Here is a 24,335-nt window from a genome sequence, read left to right on the forward strand (position 1 = left end):
ACGGCCACCCTCGAGGTTGTATGCTACATCAGCCAAGATGTCAAGTGTGACACAGGAGCCTGAGGCAATGATAGGGGTATCACCCTTACAAGCAACTAAAGGACAAGAAAGACGTGGGGGTAGGGTAGTGACAGGTGGTGGTGTTGGAGCTGGCAGGGGAGAAATAGAATAATGGCAGGTTGGAGTCCCGGAAATAGATCGTGCACGTCACTTTACAGGTGTACGTTGTGAATGAATGGGGGATTGAGACTGTTCATACCGTTCATACCGTGGCCCAAATGGTGAGCGACGAGGAGTGATGGGTGATCGGGGATGCTCACGGCGACGAGAAGAGTGAGAGTATGATGGCAATGGTGAGCGCCTGTAGTGTGAGTACCAATAATGATCAGAATGCCTCATGTGACCGTGAGGTGATTCCAATTCCACATTATCATAGCCACCACCACGTCCCTGGAACTGGAGCATTAGCCTCAATGTTTGAAGCCGACTCTCGCTGGACATTACACGCATCTGCTCCTATTGGAGTCGGTTAGTGAGCTCACTAACCTGCTGTCTAAGGCTCGAAACTTGAGACTGAAGGTGTTGGTACTGGATGACTTGAAGGGTGCTCGATGTACACTGCTCCTGAAGTTGATGCTGGTGTTGGGGATCTGCTGCTGCTGCTATACTCTGTAGAACCTCTGTAGCCTTCCAAGCATGAGACGTCCGACTTCCATTACTGTTGCTGTTAGAAGGAAGGGGTGCTTCGATACGAAACGCCTTTGTCGTGGCTAGTCCTTTGTTGTTTCTCTTCTCTTTTCCCATCCCCTTCTCTTTCTTGACCTCCACTACAGAACCCTGCTCTTCATCTGAGGAGATGTCGATCACCGGCTTTCTGTCATTGCCATCCTCAGACTCGGAGCTGTCCTGAAGTTCCCCAACCACAACCCACTTGTTTACCTTGTTGTCAGCAACAATGACTTCCTCATATATTTCGAGGCAGTCTGCATCTCCTGTGGGATGTTCAGTAGCAATCTTGACCATCTACAACAACTGCTGTCAGTATGAATCATAACAGTGAATAAAGTACGTACATTACTCCACTTGGTTTGTAGTGGTTGCCATTCCCATTCCGTATATCCATTTTTCTTCGCCCATTTATTGTACTCCTGTAAGACAGCTTCCCATCCACAAGTACCCATTGGAAGATACTTCTGGAACAGATCCAGAAGTTGATGCATCTTATTGTTGCTATACTGCATGGCATCTGTTGTCCTCCCCTTTCCCTTCTTTGGTACTCGTTCGTCTTTGTCTTTCCCATTGTTGCCAGTATGTTTGGTTGACCTCGAAACAGGTTCCATCGCGTTTTTCAGCTTCTTTGCATGAGTAGAAGTCATTTTGTCAGCATCAGAAGGTGGCGGCTGACATCGTTTGTTGGCAGATGGGGTGGATCTGGGCGGACATGAAAGAGCGATATGGAGAGGGGGTACACCCTCGTCATCACTCGGAGTTGAGGAAGGAAGCGGTGGTGGGGGGTATGGGCCTGTGATAGGGGGAAGTCTTATAGGACGAGGTCGGGGCAAAAGTACAGTGTTCAGAACATTTCGTGAATGTTCCATTGGCTGTCATGCCAACTGCTGGTGTTGTGCCTGTTTTGTGCAATACTATAAAAGACTTCAATTTTTGCTTTTAAGAAAGAAGAACAGATAATAATTAGTGGAAATAAGAGGACTAGAGATAGCCCAATCTGCTAGTCAAAACCCTAGACCTCTGTTTGAAGGAAATTGAATAGAGAGAGATCTTCAAGAAGAGTAATCCGAAACCTGTAGGACTTCGAGAAGACAGCTATTTCCAAACCTTCTATATTCATTGGCCTCTCTGCCTTCAGTAACATGTTTTGGGTAATCAAGGGATATTATACTATTTTGTTTTACTTCTATTAGACATTGAGGAGAACAGATTACAGACAGATTGTTAAGACATTGACAGATATTAGAGCGAAGTTAGATCTGGGATTGAAAACTTCTGAATAAGATTAGATTACTCAGAGATAGGATAAGAGAAGTCAGATAAGAGGAGATTAGAAATCGTCTGAGGGAAGGTGTTTTCAGACATCGAGCAGATTAGGGGAACAAGAGATATGAGATTCATTCGATCATAGCAGTGGAAAGATGTGGAATGGAAAGGAGCGATCGAATATGCAGACCATGCGTCCGACTTCAGACTGGAAGAAAGAGGGGCTTGGACCTACAAGGACTGCACATGGAAGAAACCGAGAAGACTGAGAAAAGAGAGGGAAGAAGAAGATTATACTCAAAAGTGACGAAGAAATGGCCGAAGAAAGAAATTCGACGTCTATTCCAATTCTTTTCTCATCTAAATCAGAGATTCAGTAGAAAATCTGTTTATTATTTACTTTTTATATTTTCTAGTTCTCGAGCAGTATATAAGGAGCCCTGTAAAAGCTAGGATTCTTTAGTTTAGTACTACCCAGTTGGTGCAATCAAGCAGTTAGTACTGCCCAAATTGTACAATTAAGCAGGAACTCTCAAAGTGATTGGATTTTGCCCTGACTTCGTCAGTGTGTGTTGGTTTTGGTCAGAACACAGATTTGGATTTGGAATTTGGTTAAGTCCACTTGGGGACTTTTGACAGATTTGGATTTGGAATTTGGAATAGTTCACTTGGGAACTCTAGGCACTTGGGCCACAACAGATTGTTCGCATTTCATAAGCCGAAGTAGGCTTCAGACTGTTAGATTCATATAAATATAAATAAAAACAGATCAGTAGTAGAGAATTCTACTATCTTGAACCAGACTTCACAATCAGAGTTAGTTTTGTCTACATCTTGAGAAATCAAAGAAGGCGTAACCTTCGACAAGCCGAACTTTCGAACCCCCACCTTTAGAGAATACTAAGAGCAATAGATTCGTTGATCTATTTGCTTGGTGTGTTTTTCTTGCATTACCAGAAGTCCTTGAAGCAATATCAGCATATATTACTGTAGAATATAAAACATGTTGACTTACATTGGGGTAAATTGAACCTCCAGGTCTTGGTAGCAAGGGTAAGCCTGGTGGCAGGGTGAAATATCCAACAGGGGCAGATGTGCGCTGAGTCCCGCCTACATTTCCAGTCTGAGGAGGGTGCCTATCATGTTCAGGAATCGCAAGTTCACCAGCTGGTCACATGTGATCGTTGAGGTGGAAGTTGTATGGACTTGAATAGGTTCCTGGGTTCTGGGTGCCTTGGGACGGCATTCCATCTAAGTTGGAGAAGTTCCAGTTTTGGGAAGGCTGCACCCCAGTATTCCTATCATCTGAGTTGGAGTTCTGATTTTGAGAAGACATGATGTTTGTGTGCAATGCACTGAGAAGATTTCAGTTCTGTGCTGACTTTTTTGCAGTTGAATGGTGTACAGACCTTGCTTTTCCACCTTATAAGCCCACCTCCCTAACAACATATACCAGCCCTGGAGAAACCATTGTCCTTCGCATGGATGTTATCTCAAATTCATCTGTGAAATGTGAAATTCGTTGTTTCTTAACAATCCAGGGACTGCTGTGCATTGGAACAAGAAAACTTACCTTTAGACTGCTTGAAGTAATTCTTTTCTGTTATAGTCTTACTTGTTACTGAACTGGGCGAAGAGGGCAGGCTGAGGGAGCGATAAAATGAGCAGATGCAAGGGAAGCGTACGCTGTACATCGTTGAGCGACATGGCAGCACGTGTGTACCCAGATGAGACTTCCGTATTTGGGCTGGAAACCATGTGCACCCACCTTGCTTAACAAAATATTGCAACAGCAACGGTTTAGAAAGGGGTCGCAAGGCCTTTCTAAACTCAGGGATTTAGAGCAGGTCCTGATGTTCACTTCCTAATTATATGTACTTAGTTACCACTCGCTTAAGATATCTCTGGTGATTTAGAGCATTAATTGCAAGGATTTTGACAAATAATCCTTACGAGTAGTCACCCATTATGTCACACATGCTGGCATATCCATATTTACATGTTACCACCGGTTTCATGGGGATAAGTATATCTCACTACGGTTTTTGCTGATGCAAGTGCGGGCGCCGTTCGTCCCGGGTGTGTGCTTCTGACAGACTGACCCTGATTCTCGGAAACTTAAGTTGCCATGTCACTGGTGCGTTATCCGGTCGCTTCAACACCAGGAGATGGACTTGTTTCCCACGGCCGCGTCGTTTCCTCTCCCCTCATCTGGCAGGCTCTGTTATCGACCACCTCGTCGATTCTGTCGGCGTCAGAGACCATTGAGGTTCTTTTGGTGAGAACAATCCTCTTCCTGATTTTGAATAAAGACTAACCTACGTATACCACACAGCCTTCGTTACCCACATGGAACGCAGACACTTTCAGTGATAACACCGTACCAGACCTGTTCTCACTGACTGATATCATTGTTAGATGATATTGGTCTTTCTTCGTCAAACGCTCCGTGATGCGCTCGTTTCGAATGAAGGGGACTCAATACAGTCGGACGACAACCGATGATTCTGAAGCAGTAGCCACTGTTGGGGACCTAATAATGGCTAGATTTTGGCGGTGGGAATAGATGCGGAGACTTATACAAAAGCTTGAGCAGGAGCAGGCATATGATCTTGGTGCTCGCTCAAATTTCTGCCCGCATGTCGACAACCGACTCCGAAAGTCAGCTTGACGTTGGACAGGTGATAATACGCCCCATCGTGACGGTTACGGTAAGCCTTGTTATTTCACTACGGTAGCCTTGTGTACGTGCTGACGAGGAACAATAGGTTATGTGTATTGTATATGGTGCGAATACGGATCTCCTACCCCGCTTAGTATGGCCGTGGCTCACGCTTTCGATCAGGTTTTTATATCGCACTCTTTTCTCATTGCATGCAGCTACTGCGCCATGGTGGATTGTCACGTCGATCCCGCTATCTCTGGTCGACAGTTACTCTTTTCGTGGCATCAACGGGCATGGTGGCTGTAGAGATCACGAAAGTTCTTCATGATTCTGTTGTGGAATTCACGTCCGCAAAGACTCAGGATCTCCAGCCTTTTTACAATCTTCTAAAACACGACGCAGTCAGAAGAGTTATATAGTAAGTTGATTGCCTCATCTCTCCGGATCATCCTCAGTGCTCACAGACACTGCTCAGCGCATTCGCTTATACCCTGCCTATCATTGCAAAGTAAGGTCCTCTCACAGTTGCACATAATCCGCCTGACAAGTGACAGTGTAGCTGCAGATTTCATTCTTGTAAGAGCTTCACTCGTGATCCCGAGGAACATTCGATACACTAATCCTGAGGAATAGATTCATAGATGCTACACTGTTTGGGGGGCTAAAAAACGAATCCTCATACCGATGATTGTTACCTCGTTCGCTGTAACTAGTGAGTGCAGATTTTTTCTTCAAATAAACGAAATTGACTCGGACGACGCTCCCAGTGATATCTAGCACCGGACTAATCATGTCGATCATCGGTTTTAGGGATACAACGATTAAATCTAACATGGCCTTATTTAACAATGGTGGAAACATTCAAGCCATAGGTTGGATTATGAGTGCAATCTTCAACTTCGCGTTGACCCTATTAACCGGTGAGCAGCTCGAATTGTGGTGCGTGGGACCAAGAATTTTCTTATGTGTCAATCCTTTGAAGGTGGGCGAATATGGTGGATCACTCGATGTGTTGGGCCGCCGAGGAATTACCTTGTGACAACCATGAACAAGATAATGTCCGACTGTTAATGGTTCCGACCGACCTTCGACGCTAACACACTATTCTCTCATTAGATTTGAATCTGGGGTACTTTATCCCCTCGTAATGATCGTACATTTGAGCATCGATAACGCATTTCCTGAAAATCAAGTTCCCATTGACACCTATCCTCTGATTGTCTTAGCTGCTGTAGGTGCTTTGTACGGTCTAGCTCCTCACCGTTGGTGACAGTTTCAATAGGGCATCGCACCCACTTTAATCATCGTCCGCATACGTCTGGGCATTAGTACCCACGATGGTGACACTATGACTCAACCACCTCGATCTAGTCAATTCATGACCTCATTTCAACTGACCGAAAGGTCATTGTACCTTTCACGTCCTTCTACCGTTACTCGTCCCCGCCCCGCGATCGAGGTCAATCAAGTCAAAACTCCTCCCAGAACACTTCAGGCAGTGCAAGAAGTATGAAGTACTTCTCGAATGAATGCGCACGTCGCGCCAGCTTATTTCTATCGCCACCCGCTTTCATTTCCTCGTCTTACGTTCACTTAAATTACAGGACTATTGGGTATTCGATAATAATATCTTAGTTTTCGTACGACTCTATTCCACTCATTCAGCCGAATTCTCCCCCTCACCTCCCACTATTGCCAAGTTCTCAACTTGGACTGCAATTAGAATGTTGGTCTCGCAAACAGAAGCTACAGCCAACTTTCCCTAGATGTTTAATCCGAATGTCGATGTTCAGAATTGCCAGCCACCACGAGGGTCTTGAATCATTTACGCTCATATTGATTGGGAGGATCGTAAACCTGATTACATTTGGAATACCAGTGTTTTCCCTCCATCAAGTCAAGTTCTCGACAATCTGCATACAATTGTCCTGGTAGAAGTATTCACGACCTTCATCGTCCAGGTCATAACGCCAACGTTCGAGCTTCAAGTGTGGGCATCAATGGGCACCGTTGGTCCGCCTGATTTTTGGAAAAATGGTACCCCGTCGCTGCTGCGAGAATAAGTATCATATGACAAAGGACCCGGACATATTCAGACTTCGTTATCCTGTCGCTTCTGGCGACGCCAGAAGAAGAATCGATGATGCATCCCACGGCCATCGTTTCTCTCCCCCCCCCTTATCTGGTAAGACCTGTTATCGACCATCTCGTCTATTCTGTGGAGTCGAGGTCAAAAATCATTGAGGTACATTTGGTGAGAACAAATCTCTTCCTGATGCTGAATAAAGACTGACTGACTCCGATACGTATACCACACAGCATTCGTTGTCCGCATGGCACACACACAGACATTCAGTGAACACCGTAACCGGACGCTGTTCTCAACTGATGTCACTGTTGGATGTTGTTCATCGCTTCCGTCCAATTCCATTGCAACGCTCTGTGATGGGCTCATTTTGAGTGAAAGGGACTCAATACGGTCGATCTGTGACTGCCGGTGATTCTGAAGCAGTAGCCGCTGTTGGGGACCTAAGAATGGCTAGAGTTCGGCAGTGAGAAGATGCGGGGAATCATACAAAAGCTTGATTATCTTGATACTTGCTCAATCTTCTGCCCGTATGTCGACAATCGATTCAAGTCAATATCACCCTCTGCTTGACGTTGTACAGGTGATTATAGACCCCATCGTGACAGTTACGGTGAGCCTTGTTATTTCACTTAACCTTGTGCCCGTGCTAATGAGCAACAATAGGTTATGTGTATTGTATATGGTGCGAATCCGGGTCTCCTTCCTCGGCTTCAGTACGAATACGGCTCACCTTTTTGATCAGGTCTTTATATCGCACTCTTTTCTCAATGCATACAGCTACTGCGCCATGGTGGAGTATCATGTCGATCCCTCTATGGCTGGGCGACAGTTACTCTTTTCGTAGCGTCAACAGGCATGGTGGTTGTAGAGATCATGAGAGTTCTACAAGCATCTGTTGTGAAATTCACGTCCGCAAAGACCCGGGATTTCCTGCCTCTTTATAATTTTGCCACACACGACGCACTCAAAACCATTACATTGTAAGTTGATTGCCTCATTCCGATATCATCGCTCACAGATGACGCTTAGCGCATTTGTTTCTGCCCTGCCTATCACTGCAAAGTGAGTTTCTTTAGCAGTTACACATAATCGTTAATCCGCCTGACGCGTTTGCGTTGACAGTGTAGCCGCAGATTTTATCCTTGTAATTCACACGTTATTCCCTCGAGAAATTTCTATACACTGATACTGAGGAATAGATACATCGATGCTATATTGTTTGGGGATCTAGAAAACGAATCCTCATACCGGTGATTGTTACCTCGTTCGCTGCAAATAGTGAGTACAGATTTTTTCTTCAAATAGACGAATCTTGACTCGGACGCCGCTTCCAGTGATATCTAGCACCGGAATGATCATGTTGATCATCGGTGTAAGGGATACAACGATTAAATCCAACTTGACCTTATTTAACAATGGCGAATACATCCAAGTGGTAGGTGCGATTATGAGCGCAACCTTCAACCTGGCGTTGACCCTATTAACCGGTGAGCAGCTCGAATTGTGGTGCGTGAGTCAAGGATTTTCTCATGTATCAATCCTTCAAAGGTGGGCGAATATGGTGGATCACTCGATGTGTTGGACCGTCGAGGACTTACTATGTTGTGACAACTATGAACAAGATAATGTCCGATCGTTTCTAGTTCCAACCGTCCCCCGACACTGACGCACTTTTCTCTCAATAGCCTTGAATCTGGGATGCTTTATCCCCTCACGGTGATCGTACATTTGAGCATCACGAATGCTTTTGCTCGGGTTCAGTTTCCCATTGACACTCTTCCTCTGACTGTCTTAGCTGCTGTAGGTGTTTTGTATGGTCTAGCTCCTTCCTGTCGGTGACAGTTTTAACAGGGCATTGCACCTACTTTGATTGTCGTCCGCATACGTTTGGGCATCAGTACCCCAGATGGTGACACTGTCACTCAGCCACCTCGATCTAGCCAATTTATGACTTCAATCCAACCAACTGAAAGGACATTGCACCTTTTACGTCTTTCTCCGGTTAATCGTCCTAGCTCCGTGATCGAGGTCAATCAAGTCAAAACGCCTTCCAGAACACTTCAGGCAGTGCTTGAAGAATGAAGTACTTCTCAAGTGAATGCGCACGTCACCCCAACTTATTTTTATCGTCACCCGCTTTCATTTCCTCGCCTTACGTTCACAACTAAATTACAGGTCTATTGGGTATTCGTTAATAATATCTTAGTTTTCGTACGACTCTATTTCACGCATTTAGTCGAAGACTCCCCCTCATCTCCCACTATGGCCAGCTCATCAACTGGAGTGCAAGCATGGAATTAGTTGTTCGTAGACAGACGCTACAGCCAACTTTCCCTGGATGCTTAATCTGAATGTCGATGTTCAGAATCGCACAACGACTCTGGCCTTGAATTATTACGGAATATTTATTGAATTCCCTTGTGAGGATTTGGCGGGGATCGTAGTCAAGTCGACTCGGCTCTCGACAATCTGCATATGATCGTCTTGACTGGTGTAGGAGTCTTCACTCCCCTCCATGACTCTCATCCTCCAGGTTATAACGCCAACGTTCGTTGGTGTCCACTTCTGACAGACTGACCCTGATTCTCGGAAACTTGAGGTGCCATGTCACTGGTGCGAGAATAAGTATGTAGAAAAGGTTCCAGAATATCGTCAATTTTCACTCCTGTGTAATCTATCTATCTATCTATCTATCTATCTCCTGACAAAGGACTTATTCTCAGACCTCGTTATGTGTCCTATCGCTTCAACAACAGGAGGTGAAATGTTTCCCACGGCCACGTCCTTTTCTCTCTACGTCGATTCTCTCGGCTTCAAAAACCATTGAGATGCTTTTGGTGAGAATAAATCTCTTCCTGATTCTGAATAAAGACTGACTCACGTATACCACACAGCATTCGTTGTCCGCATGGAACACACACTTCCAGTGAAACATCGTAACCGGACGCTTCCCAACTGATATCACTTGGTCCTTGGATGATACTTGCCGCTTTCTTCATCCAATTCCATTGCAACGCTCTGTGATGGGCTCGTTTCGAAAGGAACAACACAGTCGATCTGCAACCAGCAGTAGCCTCATATGAGCTAGAGTTTGGATACGGAGACTTATACAAAGGCTTGCGTAGGAGCAGGCGTATTATCTCATACTCGCTCAATTTTCTACCCGTATGTCGACAATCGACACAGTTCAATATCTCCCTCTGCTTGACGTTGGACAGGTGATAATATACCCCATCGTGACGGTCACGGTGAGCATTGTTATCTCACTACGATAGCCTTGTGTCCTTACTGACGAGGAGCAATAGGTTATGTGTATTGCATATGGTGCGAATCTGGATCTCCTTCCCCGGGCCTAGTACGAACACGGCTCACACTTTCGATCAGGCTTTTATATCGCACTCTTCTCTCGTTGCATACAGCTACTGCGCCATGATGGAGTGTCGCGTCGATCCCTCTATGTTTGGTCGACTGTTACTCTTTTCGTGATGTCAACGGGCATGGTGGCTGTAGAGATCACGAAAGTTCTTCAACAATCTGTTGTGGAATTCACGTCCGCAAAGACCCGGGATTTCCTGCCTCTTTATAATTTTGCCACACACGACACACACAAAATCATTACAATGTAAGTTGATTGCCTCATTCCAATATCATCCTCAGTGCTCACAAACACTGCTTAGCGCCTTCGGTTCTACCCTACCTATCATTGCAAAGTAAGGTCCTCTCACAGTTACACATAAACCGGCTGACAAGTGACAGTGCAGCTGCAGATTTCATTCTTGTAAGAGGTTCAATGACTACTTTGGGAAGACCTTATACTAATGCTGAAGGTGGAATAGATACACAGATGCTATGTCGTTTGGGGATTCAAAAAACGAATCCTCATACCGGTGATTGTTGCGTCATTCGCTGTAAATCGTGAGGACGGATTTCTTCCTTCATATAAACGAATCTTGACCCGGACGCCGCATCCAGTGATATCTAGCATTGCAACGATCATGCTGATCATCGGCTTGAGGGATACAAGGATTAAATCCAACTTGGCCATAGCTGAAAATGCCCAAAACATTCAAGCTGTAGGTTTCATTATGAGCGCAACCTTCAACCTGGCGTTGACCCTATTAACCGGTGAGCAGCTTGAATTGTGGTGCATGGCACCAAGAATTTTCTCATGTGTCAATCCTTTGAAGGTGGACGAATATGGTGGATCACTCGATGTGCTGGACCGTCGAGGACTTACTACGTTGTGACGACTATGAACAAGATAATGTCCGACTGTTAATAGTTCCGACCGTCCCTCGACGCTGACATGTTATTCTCTGACTAGCCTTGAATCTGGGATGCTTTATCCCCTCGTAATGATCGTACATTTGAGCATCACGAACACATTTGCTGATTTCCAACTTCCCATTGACACTCTTCCTCTGGTTGTCTTAGCTGCTGTAGGTGCCTTTTACGGTCTACCTCCTTTCCGTCGGTGACAGTTTCAACAGGGAATCGCACCCACTTTGATTATCGTCCGCATACGCCTGGACTTTAGTAACGCAGATGATGACACTGTGACTCAGCCACCTCGGTCTAGCCATTTTATGACCTCAATCCAACCAACCGAAAGGTCGTTGCACCTTCTACGTCTTTCTACCGTTGGTACCTCCGTGGTCAAGGCCAATCACGCCAAAACAATTCCCAGAGCACCACAAGTGGTGCATGCGGTATGACTTTTCCAGTGAATGTGCACGCCCCCCCGACTTACTTCTATCGTCACCCGCTTTCATTTCCTCGCCTGTGTTTATGATTAAATTATAGGTTTATCGGTATTTCAATAATATTTTAGTCACCGTACGAGCACATTATCCGAGCCACACATTCAGTTGATGAATGTTGTTCTCTTCATCGCTCTGATATACCCGGCTGAACCAACGATACACACCACGGCAAATGACCGTCGTGGTGACTGTACACCTGAGCAGTTTTTCCAATGCATTTTCTTTCTGACATCGCGCTACCATCTCTGACCATTTATCGTGGCGCTTAGGAGTATTCGCGTGTTCCATGCCAAAAGGTCTAACTTAATAGGCGCAAGCACCAACGACAGTGCGCTTCCATCTGGATCATTTCCCTTTTCTTTTTATCGTTACCCATCACCGTCCTTATTGTAATTTGTTTCATTCATTCAGTACTTTCACGTTATCACACCCGGACTTCTTTCTCTCTTGAACGACGTCCAACTTTAGCCTTCGGTATCTTACTACGGTACTACCCTACGCACTGGCAACTTCCGAGCCGTAAGACTCTAACTCCGAGCGGTGGGCATAAATTCGACTTCCTGAGCACATCATCGAGATGGATACTGGAAATTATATCTCTGGTCGCAAGGACCTTTGAGAATGAACGTACTACTCAACGCAGGAATAGGTATGATCGTGGCCTGGATGAGATGCTCACGATGGACGAGAGGGAAAGGGTGAGAAGGGATGGAAGGGAATAGGAGAGGAGTATGGTTGCCTGAGGCTGGCTGGGAGGGCACGGGTTGGGTGAGGCAGGACCAAAAAAACAGCGTGAATCCGTGTATCCAGACCAGACCTGAACGCCAAAATAAACTCGTGAGACACAAGTCAATTGCCTCAAGCCTTAGCGTTGTAGGGACGTGAAGGGAAAAATCGAGGAGAACAGCGAGAGAGTCACTTTGTCGATGCTGCGAGCGGCGAGGAGGAGCTAGTGCTCTGAGCGCGTCCATCATCTCATCTCGGAGCGGCTGGGCCGGAACTTCACTACAGCATTCCCACGTCTTTCCTCTTCATTTCATCCATGATATGTTCATGCTACGTCCACTCCATCATGTTTCACCTATCTTTGGAGGGCAGATACGAATGGCAGCTACAGATACGGCGCGGGAGATCCAGTAGATGAACGATCCAAGTCACAACCATCGAATGAAAATACCGCAATCGTGATCAAACCACTGAGTCGGAACCTCTTTCCAATTCGCTGCACCTGTACAACACACACTGCTACGCAGTATAGTACTAGTTATCTGCCTTTGATGGAACAGCTTGCAGGATCCTCTTTGAGATCGATATCACTGTTGGTCGACTTAGCTTCATTCAATGCGGTTCTCATCCTAACGATAAAGACTTCATGCTGTCCTGTATGCAACCGTTGTTTTTGAAGCCGTTGCTGTTGACGATTCAATAATAGTTAGTGGGGTTGGCGAGAACGGATGCATAGCAGGCACAGACAAACATGGTGAGATGTGATCATCTGCCGAGATCTTCTTGCTCGTCTTGACGACGTAGTGTTAGATGGTCTATCGTAAGTTATGGTATGCTTCTCGCTGTGCTCCGATTGAAACAGTCTAACTCCCTTTCGTCGAACTTCCAGGTTTATATCGCGCTGTTCGCTCTTTGCATATTCACGTCCAAGTCATGCGCCAGGGTGAAACACGAGGTCTAACCCTCTACATCTTGTTGACGGTCACTCTCTTTGCGGTAGCGACAAGCATGTGGGCCGTAGACGCCACTAGGAGTCTATTCTGGAATTCACGTCCGCAGAGACGCGGGATCTTTTGCCTCTTTACGATTTGGCACTCAAGGCTATTACATAGGAAGGATCATCGAAGAACTGGAGATATGAACAAGATCATGTTCGACGTTTTCTCGTTCTGGTCATTCTTTGATGCTAACACACCACTGTCCCGCCAGCCTTGAATTAGGACTCCCCTTGTGATTATAGTACATTTAAGCATCACGAATGCAGATTCTCAGTATCAAACACCTATCGAGACTCTCCCCCTGGTCGTCCTTACTGCTGTGGGCCTCACATGACCCTCTTCTTTCCCCTGGTGACGACAAGCTTTCAAAGGGAATTGCACCTACTTTTGATTGTTCGCATTCGTCTGAGCGTTAGGATCTTCGACAAGGATACTTTTAACAAGTCATCTCAGTCCAACCTATTCTTCACCTCAACCAAGCGAATTATACCTTTCACGGATTTCGGCGGCTGGTCGTCCGTACCTCCGTGATGGAGGGTAATCACGTCAAATCTCTTCCCAGAGCGCTTTAAGCCCTAGTGCCATGAACCCGGAGTCTGATCCCGTTATTGAATGTCGTAACGCACCGAGCGCTTTCATCGTACTGGATATCGTAAGCACAACAACTATCGAATTATTTACAGAAGAGACACCACTATTGGCCTCCCCGCACAACTGTGCTGGTCGTACAGAGCACCGGCTTTAACCTGTCACTGTCGGCATTTGACGGTCACCTCAAGGGCCTTCTCTCTGTAAAATGGTACAAAATAATCGAGAATAGCAAGCCGTCCGCTAAAAGGAAAGGTCGTCAGTACCTGGCATCTCGTGAGGTTTAAATGCATGGAAAGTACCTGATGTCATTTACCGGGGAAAGGTCTAACTTCCGGAACACATTTCCCAAGATCAAATACAATTCGCACCAGGCCAAGCTACAAAACAATGATTAAGATGATTCATCGATGATACCGGGAGAAGAAAGGTCCACATACTTGATGCCCAGACAGCTCCTAGGGCCTTTACTAAACGAAACGAGGAAACGTTCTAATGCGTGATGGTCATCCTTCATCCATCGTTCCGGGTAAAAGCGGTCTGGCTCGGGGTAGATATCCGGGTTCATGTGCACAAAGGTGTGGCCTATAGCTACGGAAGTCTGGAAGGAAAAGGAACAGAGTGAATCACGATTGTCCTATGGAGATACTTAGATCGCTGGGACTTACACCTGGAGGTACTTGGTAACCGGCGATGATTGACCCAGATTCCGGGACGATCCGCGTCATTGGCGTCACCACTCCGTGAGCAACACGAAGGCATTCCTTGATGACTGCGGTCTGGAATAGAGTTGCGATTAGCGTGGGCCCGGACCACGCGTGGAAGATCAGGAAGTCGTCACTAACCAGATACGGCAATTTCTCCAATCGTTCAAGAGGCATGCTCTCGTCCTTGTCCGGCCAAGCCTCCTCCAGCTCCTGACGCAATTTCTGAAGGACTCTGTCGTCCCCAAGGATACGTCTACAGCCAATCGTGCAGGTGTTTGCAACTGTGTCGCTTCCCGCCCCTCGGAGATTCTGGCCTTCCCCCACCAGCCATGCCCTGGTCAGTTTCTCTGCTCTCACGGCTCGCCGTTCATCAGTGAGAAGCATGAAGAATATATTCTTGTTTGACTGGTTCACGTCACCTCTGTGGAGCTGCTTTAGCGCACTATCTACTAGCCGCATTACTTCTTGCACGAAGGCCAATGTCGCCTTCTTCCTTGTCAAGGTCGCAAACCACGAAGGGAGGTTCGTGACGAGACGTTTGAGGAGCGGAAAATGTCTGAAGAACCACTTGTTTCTCGAGTGTTTCACGAGGTCCATGAGGACGGGATGTTGGAATGACGGAGCTGACACTGCGTCGATGGAAATGGCGAAGGTGTACAAGGTTATTATATCCAGAGTAAGGGAACGGAAGGCTAGATCCATATCCGCGGATCGCGTACCGTGGTTGGCCATGAGTTGATCAAGAAGTCGATCGACCTGGTAGTGAAATGATATCATTTAGGTAGTGTGCATTAAATCACGATAAATAGGACAAGAAGGCATACGCGTTCTTGGATCATATTCTCCAATCCCAACACGTTCTTCCGCGAGAAGAAGGAGGACAACACGGTTCTCAAGGCAGCATGCTCCTTCACGTCCGTTTCAGAGAATGACGATGGCGACGTCCAGGTGAATCCATTGTAAAGGCCAGGATCCTTGTAATGGACAGGCGTGTGGGTGTAGATGTCCGCATATGCAGCGGGGTCGTTGAAGTGCAGCTAGAATGTAGAGTGGACATGTTAGAAGAAGTGTTGTGCGCCGGTACGTGACGAAGAAGCAGGCCACCTCGGTATAGCCCACCCGCACAACAGGACCTAGTAGTTCGTTACGGTCAGTTGGCAAGTCTGTGGGAAAAGAAATGATACCACTTGTCTCACCATAGATGTCATGGAGCTTCTCGAGGTGAGCAAGCCATCCGCCACCGATTACAATGTCGTAGTATGCTCTGTAGAGCCACGTCCACCTCGCCAAACGGGGTCCCGGAAACCGATCCAAAGGATACCTCCGACTCAGAAGGCTCAAAATACTCGCAACGACCAGTAAGATCAACACAGCAGACGGTGCAATACTACAGGGAGGGAGAAAGGACATCGCTAGAATGAAGGGCAGAATTTCAGAGTTATCTTCAAATATTAATTTCTTGTGGCTGAAATCTCCATCCCTGAGGTTACGTTGAGTGAATCAGGTAAGGATCCAATTAATAGCCTTTCGTTTCACGGGACAGGTCATACTTCCGCGAAGTCGGACCACAAGAAGACACCGTTTCATCTAGACCCGACGTCCATGTTTCTATGGTCTATCAATGCTGGTCATGAACATTTGGCCCTACGTGCTAGCCCATAGTGTCGGAATTGATATGCACTAAATCGGAGCGGCGTAGGCAGCACCACTTGTGCCGACAGATATGACAGTAACCACCTTCTATTTAGGATGATCCGACATATATGACGAGGGACAAACTCGCAAAGCTAAGCTGTGACAAGATGCATCAAATATAAAAAGACAATAAAGGAGGTCTTGTCCACACTTACTGTCAATCGTAAACGCTCCAAGCCGGCGTTCCCCCAGTAGGGTTTATTGGATGTATTGTCCATAACAAGGACTGGCCTCGCACCCTGGAAAAGATTCTTGAAAAGTGACATTGTTGACGTTCGCGAAGCGCTTGACATCTGCAATGTCAACACAGATAAGGAAACGTTCGGATCTGACACGAATATGTTGAGAGATTCAGATCGTCTGGCCGATGTTCAGCCCTCGAGAAAAGGTCGTCAACCTACCATGTACCGAGGTTCCCATATTTATTGACGGTTAGCGACAGAAAACCCTTTGGGAACTGAGGATCGGCCCATTCGCCTCACCGAGGAACTGGGTATTCAAATGTTCAAGCCGCCAGCAGCCGAAGATCTCACATGTACGAGGTCACCCCTTGCACTCGTCGTAAGTACCAGAAACAACTACCACCATGAGCGCTAAGACCTGCCGGCGGTAAGGACGAGACCCGGGCAGGGAACGATCGCGGACTCAGGTTGTACGACTTGGATTACCTTTGGAATTCAGGCAACCCGGAATAAACGCAACCATGTCTAGCGAGACAGCTCGATAACGAAAGTCTCTTCACAAGCGATTGAATACCAGGCTGAACGATCAATAACAGCGGGAAGCCAAATTCTGTACATTCATGAGAAACTCTCGCTCAGAGAGCGAGCACCATCGTCATCACCTTGGAATTGCGACCACCTTCAAAGTTTCCCCACCGTAACAGGGTATGAAGTAATCTTGAATGTATAGGGTTGACCTGAATTGGTTGAGAGACTGTTAGCATTGAGCGCATCAGAAGAAAAGAAAACACTGAATATACACACCCAATATCATTCATTGCAAATAAATCGAGTTTCCGGAACAAGTTTCCGAATATCAAGTACAACTCACACCAGGCAAGGCTATCACGGGGGGTGTCAGGAGGATGGGGAAATAGGTAGGTAACTAACGTACGTGATCCCTAAGCAGCTCCTGCTTCCCTTACCAAAAGCCACCAAATATCTTTCAGCGCTGTGACGATCTTCTTCTAACCATCTTTCAGGATAAAATCGGGTAGGATTTGGGAAGATAACAGGGTTCATATGAACAAATGTATTTCCAAGGGCCACACTTGTCTGTCAGGTGAGAAAGTGAATATTCGTGCAACTCAAATATCAATGTGATCTTACTCCCGCAGGAACATGATAACCCGTAATAACCGACCCAGTTTCAGGCACGATGCGGGGCATAGGCGTAACAACGCCATGGCCCAAACGAAGGGATTCCTTGATGACTGCAGTCTGTGCGTTGGAAACAAGAGATGAGTGCTGCACCGCCGGGAGAAGTGAGTCAACTGACTAGGTATGACAGTCTCTCTAGCCGCTCTAGAGGAAACATGTCGTCTTTGTCTTGCCAAGCTGTATCCAACTCGTCCTGAAGTTTTCGGAGGACCCTCTTATCATTCAAGAGGTAACGCGCACCAATAGTGCATATGTTGCCGACGGTATCACTTCCCGCGCCACGGAGATTTAGTCCTTCGCCGATAAGCCACCTTCTGTTCAATCTGTCCTTTTTCTTCATCGTTGGTGTCGAGTCACTGAGGAGGGTATGATAAATGTTTTTGTGCATGTGCGAACAAAGCCCGTCTTCATGATTTAGTGCGTCATCCACTAGCTTCGTTATTTCCTTGACAAAGCTAAAAGACGCCTTTCTCCCTATAGCCGCAGCAAACCATGAAGGAAAAGTCACCATTAAACTTTTGATGCGAGGAAAATGTTTGAAAAACCATTTGTTCCTGGCATGCTTCTCGGAGTCTAGTAATACCGGATGCTGAAAAAGTGGTGTCGAGACTGCATTGATCGAGATCCCAAAAGTGTATAGCGTAATGATATCCAAAGTGACAGAGCGAAATGCTAGATCCATATCAACAGGCAATGACCGGTGTTTCTGGAGAAGTTGTTGGATAAGTTGGTCAATCTAAGCGTGGTAGGTGAGCGGCGGAGTATGTCTCAATCGGATACCTACCTGTTCCTGAATAACAAATTCCAAGCCTAGTACACTCTTCCTCGAAAAGAACGGCGCGATCATACTCCTGATGATGGCATGTTCTTTAGGATCCATTTCTGCGAATGTCGAAGGCGCAGTCAGTGAGAAGGTGCTATAGAACTTTGGGTCCTTGCGGTGGACTGGGAACGATGTATAGATATCGGTGTAAGCTGAAGGATCGGCAAAGTGTAACTGTGATAGGTCAAAAAAAACCTAAGAACGTTTTCGCTCAAGATATCAGATTTGACTTGCCTCGTTGTGACCGACTCTCACAACAGGACCTGTCCTCGTCAATTAGCAAACTCAAAAGAACATGAAGCCGGTGCGTTACTAACCGTAACGTTCATGTAGTGTCTCCAAATGCGATAGCCAGCCTCCTCCAACCACGATGTCATAGTAAGCCCGGTATATCCACGTCCACTTCGCCAACCACGGTCCTGGAAATTGTTCCAAAGGATCTTTGCGAAATGCCTTGCCGATCGCCAGAGCAAAGAGAGTAATCGTCAAGACAAAGATGCAAACAGACAACATATCGGTATGATATGGTCCAGTACATCTGATAACCGTCTTCAAATACACTCTAACGGCTGTTTAATGAATAACCGAAATGTGCTGAAACCAGCGAAAGAACGTTGGTTGTGGAACGCCTTTGTTCGCCGATGAATGGAGTTGTGCGCGGTCTCGAGTTGATCATGATGCATTATCCCACTTTTCGGGTGCCGTATACAAATGAGCGGAGGTTTCGGTACATTCTGGGTAAGATCGTGTGTTGCAAAAGACAGAAAGACACCCGCCCACCGCATTTCGACCACAAGCCGAATATGACTGATTGAATTCCACGCAAAAGTTTTTAAGTTTTCGAATTGACCGTCAGACCCGACCAGACTGTATTCGAACCAAAGTCATAAAGGTCACAGGACCCCCTTAAAAATGATGGCTCTTGGGGCTTTTTGAGTGGTGAAATGCATTGAGGTGACCTGTAGGCTCTGCCCAATGCCAATGACTGTCAGTGAGTACGATGGTTGAGGGAGTCGACAACAGTTCCACGAAGGTTCACACGCATGTTGCCCTATCTCGTCAGCAATCTATGAGATATCTGTTATCTGAGCGTCGGCGCCTTTTCTTTCTACTTGAACTTAAACACTACTCCCGATACCGGCTCAAGAGGAAGGCTGCAAGTCAGCAGAAGTACGTCTTGCGAGTTGTCACTTGGAGTTCGAACTCCAAGCGCGTCTTCGTGCGTTCAAATTGAAAGTCCATCTATCTATATTGGACCTATAGTCATATCCTAAGAAACAGTCAGCGGCCCATAGTCGCATCTGAGAATATTGTAGTCGATGCCAAGTTTCAGGTTGAACATTCCCTCCGCTCGCTGACGATTGACAGTGGTTGTCGACGAAATAACTTGACGATCTTGACAATTTGCAAGGTTCGACATACAGAACCACGATCAAGATTACTACGTACAACATTGCTAGTGTCCAGTGTCGAAGCTAGGGGTGAAGTTGAGATTTGACATGTCAAGAACAACTCAACGAGCGAAACCGACATCTTCTGATTGAAGCCTGTTTCAAGTCGGTGGAAAGTTTGAATTTCCGATGCTCGCCAAACTCTTCCCGCTGGAACGGAACTTAGTATCGCTTGGGATGTATGCGACGTACCCTATAGAGAAAATCCATACCGATGTCAAGTAAAAAAACTGTATCCTCGTCATCGCCATCGCCATCGCCAGCGGAATTGCAACCACAACCGTTCCCGCTCAGTGAGATAAATCAAGGAACACGAATCCTCACGAATTCCTGACACGGCTACAAGTTCACAAGCAGATCAGGAAGCGCGACTCGTTTCGAACGACCCCAACCCAATATCGTGCACATAGAATCAACATTCACCGTTGGTCTGAAAGGCATCAACATCATGAATACCGGTCAGAATTGTTGAACTGCCGCGAGAACCCTTTTAGTTTTGTCCCTGGGAAGCGAATAAGGTCGTGTTTGTGCGCGGATGGGTTTGACTTCAGAGAAATGGAGATCCCCTCGAGCATTCGTATGGCACTATCATTCACAAGCATAACAATATGCAGAACAGGTGGAACGAAAGGTTTTGATTCAATTCTCTTCGCAGACATAGGCTCCGAGCCTGAATATACGGAAGAAAAACAGTTGAATTTCATCAAGTCATGAGCCCATAGGCATAACAAGACAAGTGAGCTAACCTAGAAAAGTAGTGCACCCATCAGGGTCAGCAGCGAAATAACGAAAGTACTGGCGGGGATTCGAGTTCGCCGGGCCAATGGCCTTTCTCTTTCTCCATTGAACCGCTCCCAGTGACCACTCATGGCCGCATGCAACTCACTTCAGGGAGTCCCAGGGGTGCAAGCTGGTGTACGAAAGGAGGGTTCCATACTCCGAAGCCGTGAATTTACAGGTGCGGCGACCAGAAATGCGGCATGCCGGACCGAAAGGGTTTAGATGTTTGTGCTGAAAGAGTGACACTTCAACAAAGGGACGGTAGGAATGGCGGTGCGGCAGGAGCAGGGAGAGATGAACGCTGATTTCTTTCGCAACTACGAATGCCGCAAACGATGATCCTTAGGGTTTAGTCCACTTTCTAAAGCTCACCGACTCGGGCCTCTGACAGTGACCTCGTCCAGAAAGTGAACGCTAACGAAGTGGACTACGTTAGTAGAAAAAGAGCAACGACTCCAAATTGAAAAACGTCACATGTAAAAGTAGCCGCGGGGTGTATTAGCAGTCTCAGGCCATGGCTGGTGGAATCAGTTCCTCCGTATGCAGCTGAATAAAGTTCTTGAACTCTTTCATATGGAAGGGAAGGATAGAGCAAAATTTGGTGTCATTCGTGCATAATCGGAGGAATTGAGACAAAAAGGACATAAAAGACCATGACGAACACGGTCAAGTACGAGCATGACGATAGAAGGGGAATGAGTGTAACATGACGCCGAGAAAATCAGCTATCCCCGCAGCTAAGGAGATTCTTCAAAGATTTCTTCCCCGGGGGTGTTCACAGCCGGCTGGATACGCGAGGCTACCCGTTCGTCATGATCGTTCGCTAACAGTAGCATGTAGGACCTCTCCCTCATAGAATGGTACGAAGTAGTCCATCACCCGTAACTTTGAACTATCAAAAAAATAGGCAGGTTGCGAGGTCAGTATAGAAAAACGGAAGAGAAAGTGGAACAATAGTACGTACTTCAAATTGTGAGTCGCTCGAAGCTCAAGCTTTCGAAAAACGTTTGCAAACAACAAATACAGTTCGCACCAGGCGAGACTACGAAGGCGAGATTGAGTACTGATAGAGCTGAGAAGCAAGAAAGTGGCACACTTGATTCCTATGCAGCTACGGTGACCCTTGCCGAACGCCACCAGGTACTTGTCAAGGGCATGATGGTTGTCTTGCATCCATCGTTCAGGTAAAAACCGTGTTGGGTCCGAAAACACTTGAGGATTTTGATGTACGAACGTGTTCCCTATTGAAACAACGGTCTGGATGGGAATATGTTTAGAATGACAACACGATCGGAAGATGAAGAAATCCTGCAACTCACCCCAGGCGGAACAGGATAACCTGCAATCATGGATCCTGTAGGGGGCACAACTCTGGCAAGAGGAGTTACAATACTAGTCGCCATACGAAGGCTTTCCTTGATAACTGCTGTCTGTAACCGTCGTCAGATTCGTAAACCTAAAGAAAGTAAATTTCACTCACCAAATACGGTAGCTTTTCCAGCTTGTCGTAAGCCATAGGCTCTTCTTTATCTGGCCATGCATTCTCTAACTCTTCCACCAACTCCTCCAATACCCTCGGATCTCTCAAGATACACCTCACACCGATCGTACATGTATTCCCAACGGTGTCACTACCCGCCACCCTCAGCACCTGTCCTTCACCTATCAACCATTTTCTCGTCACTTTGTGACTCTGTTTCATTTTTCTTTCGCCATGTACGTCGTTCAAAAGTGTATAAAAGATGTTCTGAGTCTTTTGCCCCTCAGGTCGGTAGGGATCTTTCAATGTGTAATCAACCAACTTTTCCATTTCTCCCGTAAACTCCAAGGTAGGCCGAGCATCAGGAACAAGTACCATGACCAGCGAGGGAGGGAGGGACACTGCGAGTTGCTTGACCAAGGGAAAATGTTTGAATATCCAGAGCTTCTTGACGTGTTTGTCGATGCCTACTAGAACGGGGTGTTCAAAGTTCGGGTATGATATGGCATCGATGGAGTAACCAAATGTGTAAAGGGTGATGATGTCTAGTGTGGTCGAACGAAATGCCTTGTCCATATCGGCGGGAGAGGTTTTGTGGTGCTTGAGTAGTTGTACGAGAAATTTGTCAACCTGAATGTCACAAAAAAGTCAGAATATGATTGATTTTGTGCCAGGAGGACGCCCACCTGCTTCTGAATAACATGTTCGACACCCAAGATAGACTTCCGTGAAAAGAAGGAAGACGTCAATGACTTGATTATGTTGTATTCCTTCGGATCGGTCTCGGAGAAGGATGAAGGTGGAATAGCGAATGTGTTGTACATGTAAGGATCTTTGAGATGTATTGGCGTAGAGGTGTAGATATCTGTGTAGGCCGTCGGGTCACTGAAATGTAGCTGAGTGTTATCAGAACGCCATACATGGTTACGAAGAACAGAAGCTCACCTCGTTCGGACCGATTCTCACTACAGGACCTGTAAAATAATCGCCGTTGGTGCGTTTCAACATTTGATGCGCTATTTGAGTACCGACCGTAGATCTCGTGAAGCTCTTGAAGGTGTTCGATCCATCCTCCGCCAACAACTATGTCATAATACGCCCTATATAACCGTGTCCATTGTGCCAGGACAGGCCCAGGAAACCTGTTCAACGCTCTCCACTGTTGAACTTTTGTGAACAAGCTGAACAGCAATAATATGCTTGCGAAAACGACAATGGTCAGGTTCACCTGAGGCGCCATTCTGGATGGCGGGAAAGAGAAAACCTACGTTGACCTTGTGTATTTCAATTTATCCATCACCTTCTGGTTGAGCTTCCGAGCATATCCATATGGGCTGAGCCCAGCTCAGGCGCTCAAGATTACGATCCGTTTCAGCCAATGGGCAGCGTTGACCAAGTTGAGACATGGGCGCGCCTCTCTCGACAAGCGACGGACTATCACGGCCATCCAAGGGGAGCCCGGTCAACCTGGCGGGTGGTTTTCAAGTTACCCTGCGGCATGAGCTGTTCGCTGCATTGGTGTGCTTTCGATAACGAAGCCATTCTCTGAACATGATTCTCCCGCTTCTGTCTGAACGCGGAAATGGCGGAAATTATGGGATCCCGAAACATGGTATCCACTCTTGGTAGGCCTTGAATGATACGATGGTGATTGCTACCGCGCGTTAACTGCTCTGGTCTTGCTCTAGTTTCTTCTGGATATCTTCTGATGCGCTGGTAGCTTGTGAACGATGGTCAGATATCACTTCTCGAAACAATAACAATCTCCTCACCATCAGGACGGGATTGTTTTGATGACGCACACGAAGTTCAGGTGAGCAAATATATTGCGCCTACATCAAGGCCTACATAATGGCATGTCAGTTGGATCACTGGAAGTTCCTGACGACAAGCCAAAGTAAACTGAGGGGTGCTTACAGTAGGGGAAGACAAGGAGCTTTCCAAATCGACCTCACATCCGCGACGTAAATCGACTTTCCTGCCTGCCAGGAATGTTGGGTGGAACCGTATCTATGTAATTTAAACTGTGCGTGAATCAGAAGATGGGAACCCTTCACATACTCTGTTGCAGTTAAATTTCTCGAGTCAGCGCCCGCACCCGCGCCCGACTCATGTGCTGAAAACCAGGGCAGATGCGAATGTCACGAGTTGACTGATGCTCCGGTTGGATCCGTGCCGACTCACGCCATCAGA

The 24,335-nt window shown here is 46.6% G+C and overlaps 8 protein-coding genes across 10 annotated transcripts; 4 read left to right on the forward strand and 4 right to left on the reverse strand.

The window, feature by feature from the left end:
* Positions 1-516: 516 nt before the first annotated feature.
* On the reverse strand, positions 517-1,598 carry E1B28_009169 (uncharacterized protein; the record flags this gene model as incomplete). The annotated part of the gene is made up of 2 exons (XM_043154036.1): positions 517-1,023; positions 1,074-1,598. The coding sequence occupies 2 exons, from the start codon at positions 1,596-1,598 to the stop codon at positions 517-519; spliced, it is 1,032 nt and encodes a 343-aa protein (XP_043009324.1).
* A 2,458-nt stretch (positions 1,599-4,056) lies between these two features.
* E1B28_009170 (uncharacterized protein) lies at positions 4,057-7,227 on the forward strand. The gene is made up of 12 exons (XM_043154037.1): positions 4,057-4,273; positions 4,331-4,706; positions 4,764-4,782; positions 4,841-5,078; positions 5,136-5,168; positions 5,215-5,236; positions 5,294-5,372; positions 5,428-5,580; positions 5,643-5,718; positions 5,777-5,891; positions 5,943-6,914; positions 6,980-7,227. Exons 2-11 carry the CDS (start codon positions 4,602-4,604, stop codon positions 6,171-6,173), a joined length of 1,071 nt encoding a protein of 356 aa, XP_043009325.1. The 5' UTR covers positions 4,057-4,273; positions 4,331-4,601; the 3' UTR covers positions 6,174-6,914; positions 6,980-7,227.
* Positions 7,228-8,166: 939 nt separating this feature from the next.
* On the forward strand, positions 8,167-8,925 carry E1B28_009171 (uncharacterized protein; the record flags this gene model as incomplete). Its single annotated transcript, XM_043154038.1, has 4 exons — positions 8,167-8,236; positions 8,298-8,376; positions 8,435-8,549; positions 8,601-8,925. Coding segments are annotated over 4 exons (495 nt in total), but the record flags the coding sequence as incomplete, so codon positions are not given.
* Positions 8,926-9,278: 353 nt separating this feature from the next.
* On the forward strand, positions 9,279-11,645 carry E1B28_009172 (uncharacterized protein). The gene is made up of 12 exons (XM_043154039.1): positions 9,279-9,374; positions 9,473-9,586; positions 9,644-9,997; positions 10,055-10,073; positions 10,134-10,371; positions 10,427-10,459; positions 10,506-10,527; positions 10,586-10,664; positions 10,722-10,874; positions 10,937-11,015; positions 11,074-11,188; positions 11,240-11,645. Exons 3-12 carry the CDS (start codon positions 9,917-9,919, stop codon positions 11,462-11,464), a joined length of 1,044 nt encoding a protein of 347 aa, XP_043009327.1. The 5' UTR covers positions 9,279-9,374; positions 9,473-9,586; positions 9,644-9,916; the 3' UTR covers positions 11,465-11,645.
* Positions 11,646-12,506: 861 nt separating this feature from the next.
* On the forward strand, positions 12,507-13,520 carry E1B28_009173 (uncharacterized protein). 3 transcript variants are annotated; one of them, XM_043154041.1, is made up of 5 exons: positions 12,507-12,894; positions 12,949-12,992; positions 13,049-13,058; positions 13,128-13,389; positions 13,448-13,520. In XM_043154041.1, exons 2-5 carry the CDS (start codon positions 12,990-12,992, stop codon positions 13,470-13,472), a joined length of 300 nt encoding a protein of 99 aa, XP_043009329.1. In that variant the 5' UTR covers positions 12,507-12,894; positions 12,949-12,989; the 3' UTR covers positions 13,473-13,520. The 3 variants fall into 3 exon arrangements, with proteins under 3 accessions (XP_043009329.1, XP_043009328.1, XP_043009330.1); XM_043154040.1 differs by having other exon boundaries at positions 12,945-13,068; XM_043154042.1 differs by having other exon boundaries at positions 12,949-13,058.
* Positions 13,521-13,985: 465 nt separating this feature from the next.
* On the reverse strand, positions 13,986-15,941 carry E1B28_009174 (uncharacterized protein; the record flags this gene model as incomplete). The annotated part of the gene is made up of 8 exons (XM_043154043.1): positions 13,986-14,067; positions 14,127-14,204; positions 14,265-14,425; positions 14,493-14,603; positions 14,670-15,287; positions 15,356-15,568; positions 15,636-15,664; positions 15,728-15,941. 8 exons carry the CDS (start codon positions 15,939-15,941, stop codon positions 13,986-13,988), a joined length of 1,506 nt encoding a protein of 501 aa, XP_043009331.1.
* Positions 15,942-17,020: 1,079 nt separating this feature from the next.
* Positions 17,021-19,460, reverse strand: E1B28_009175 (uncharacterized protein). The gene is made up of 9 exons (XM_043154044.1): positions 19,212-19,460; positions 18,749-19,121; positions 18,666-18,694; positions 18,393-18,605; positions 17,727-18,344; positions 17,558-17,668; positions 17,343-17,503; positions 17,213-17,290; positions 17,021-17,162 (listed from the first exon to the last, which is right to left on the reverse strand). The coding sequence occupies exons 2-9, from the start codon at positions 18,942-18,944 to the stop codon at positions 17,090-17,092; spliced, it is 1,479 nt and encodes a 492-aa protein (XP_043009332.1). The 5' UTR covers positions 18,945-19,121; positions 19,212-19,460; the 3' UTR covers positions 17,021-17,089.
* A 1,099-nt stretch (positions 19,461-20,559) lies between these two features.
* On the reverse strand, positions 20,560-23,955 carry E1B28_009176 (uncharacterized protein). The gene is made up of 9 exons (XM_043154045.1): positions 23,175-23,955; positions 23,088-23,116; positions 22,829-23,038; positions 22,143-22,772; positions 21,982-22,092; positions 21,759-21,919; positions 21,627-21,704; positions 21,137-21,554; positions 20,560-21,076 (listed from the first exon to the last, which is right to left on the reverse strand). Exons 1-8 carry the CDS (start codon positions 23,380-23,382, stop codon positions 21,473-21,475), a joined length of 1,509 nt encoding a protein of 502 aa, XP_043009333.1. The 5' UTR covers positions 23,383-23,955; the 3' UTR covers positions 20,560-21,076; positions 21,137-21,472.
* Between the last annotated feature and the right edge of the window lie 380 nt (positions 23,956-24,335).

This window comes from Marasmius oreades, chromosome 5, assembly GCF_018924745.1.
Source record: "Marasmius oreades isolate 03SP1 chromosome 5, whole genome shotgun sequence".
Taxonomy (NCBI): Eukaryota; Fungi; Basidiomycota; class Agaricomycetes; order Agaricales; family Marasmiaceae; genus Marasmius; species Marasmius oreades.

Excerpts from the sequence above, each read along its gene's own strand:
- E1B28_009170 (XM_043154037.1), top strand. The coding sequence starts at position 4,602 with ATGATCTTGGTGCTCGCTCAAATTTCTGCCCGCATGTCGACAACCGAC. Across the intron at positions 5,079-5,135 it reads GCAGTCAGAAGAGTTATATA|CGCATTCGCTTATACCCTGC; the intron begins GTAAGTTGATTG and ends GACACTGCTCAG. Across the intron at positions 5,892-5,942 it reads CTCTGATTGTCTTAGCTGCT|GGCATCGCACCCACTTTAAT; the intron begins GTAGGTGCTTTG and ends CAGTTTCAATAG.
- E1B28_009172 (XM_043154039.1), top strand. The coding sequence starts at position 9,917 with ATGTCGACAATCGACACAGTTCAATATCTCCCTCTGCTTGACGTTGGA. Across the intron at positions 10,372-10,426 it reads ACACACAAAATCATTACAAT|CGCCTTCGGTTCTACCCTAC; the intron begins GTAAGTTGATTG and ends AACACTGCTTAG. Across the intron at positions 10,528-10,585 it reads CAGCTGCAGATTTCATTCTT|ATACACAGATGCTATGTCGT; the intron begins GTAAGAGGTTCA and ends AAGGTGGAATAG.
- E1B28_009173 (XM_043154041.1), top strand. Across the intron at positions 13,390-13,447 it reads GGAGATATGAACAAGATCAT|CCTTGAATTAGGACTCCCCT; the intron begins GTTCGACGTTTT and ends CTGTCCCGCCAG.
- E1B28_009175 (XM_043154044.1), bottom strand. The coding sequence starts at position 18,944 with ATGTTGTCTGTTTGCATCTTTGTCTTGACGATTACTCTCTTTGCTCTG. Across the intron at positions 18,345-18,392 it reads AATTTGTTATTCAGGAACAG|ATTGACCAACTTATCCAACA; the intron begins GTAGGTATCCGA and ends TACCACGCTTAG. Across the intron at positions 17,163-17,212 it reads TTTGCAATGAATGATATTGG|TCTCTCAACCAATTCAGGTC; the intron begins GTGTGTATATTC and ends CAATGCTAACAG.
- E1B28_009176 (XM_043154045.1), bottom strand. The coding sequence starts at position 23,382 with ATGGCGCCTCAGGTGAACCTGACCATTGTCGTTTTCGCAAGCATATTA. Across the intron at positions 23,039-23,087 it reads TGAGAATCGGTCCGAACGAG|CTACATTTCAGTGACCCGAC; the intron begins GTGAGCTTCTGT and ends GATAACACTCAG. Across the intron at positions 21,705-21,758 it reads CGTAGCTGCATAGGAATCAA|TCTCGCCTGGTGCGAACTGT; the intron begins GTGTGCCACTTT and ends TCGCCTTCGTAG.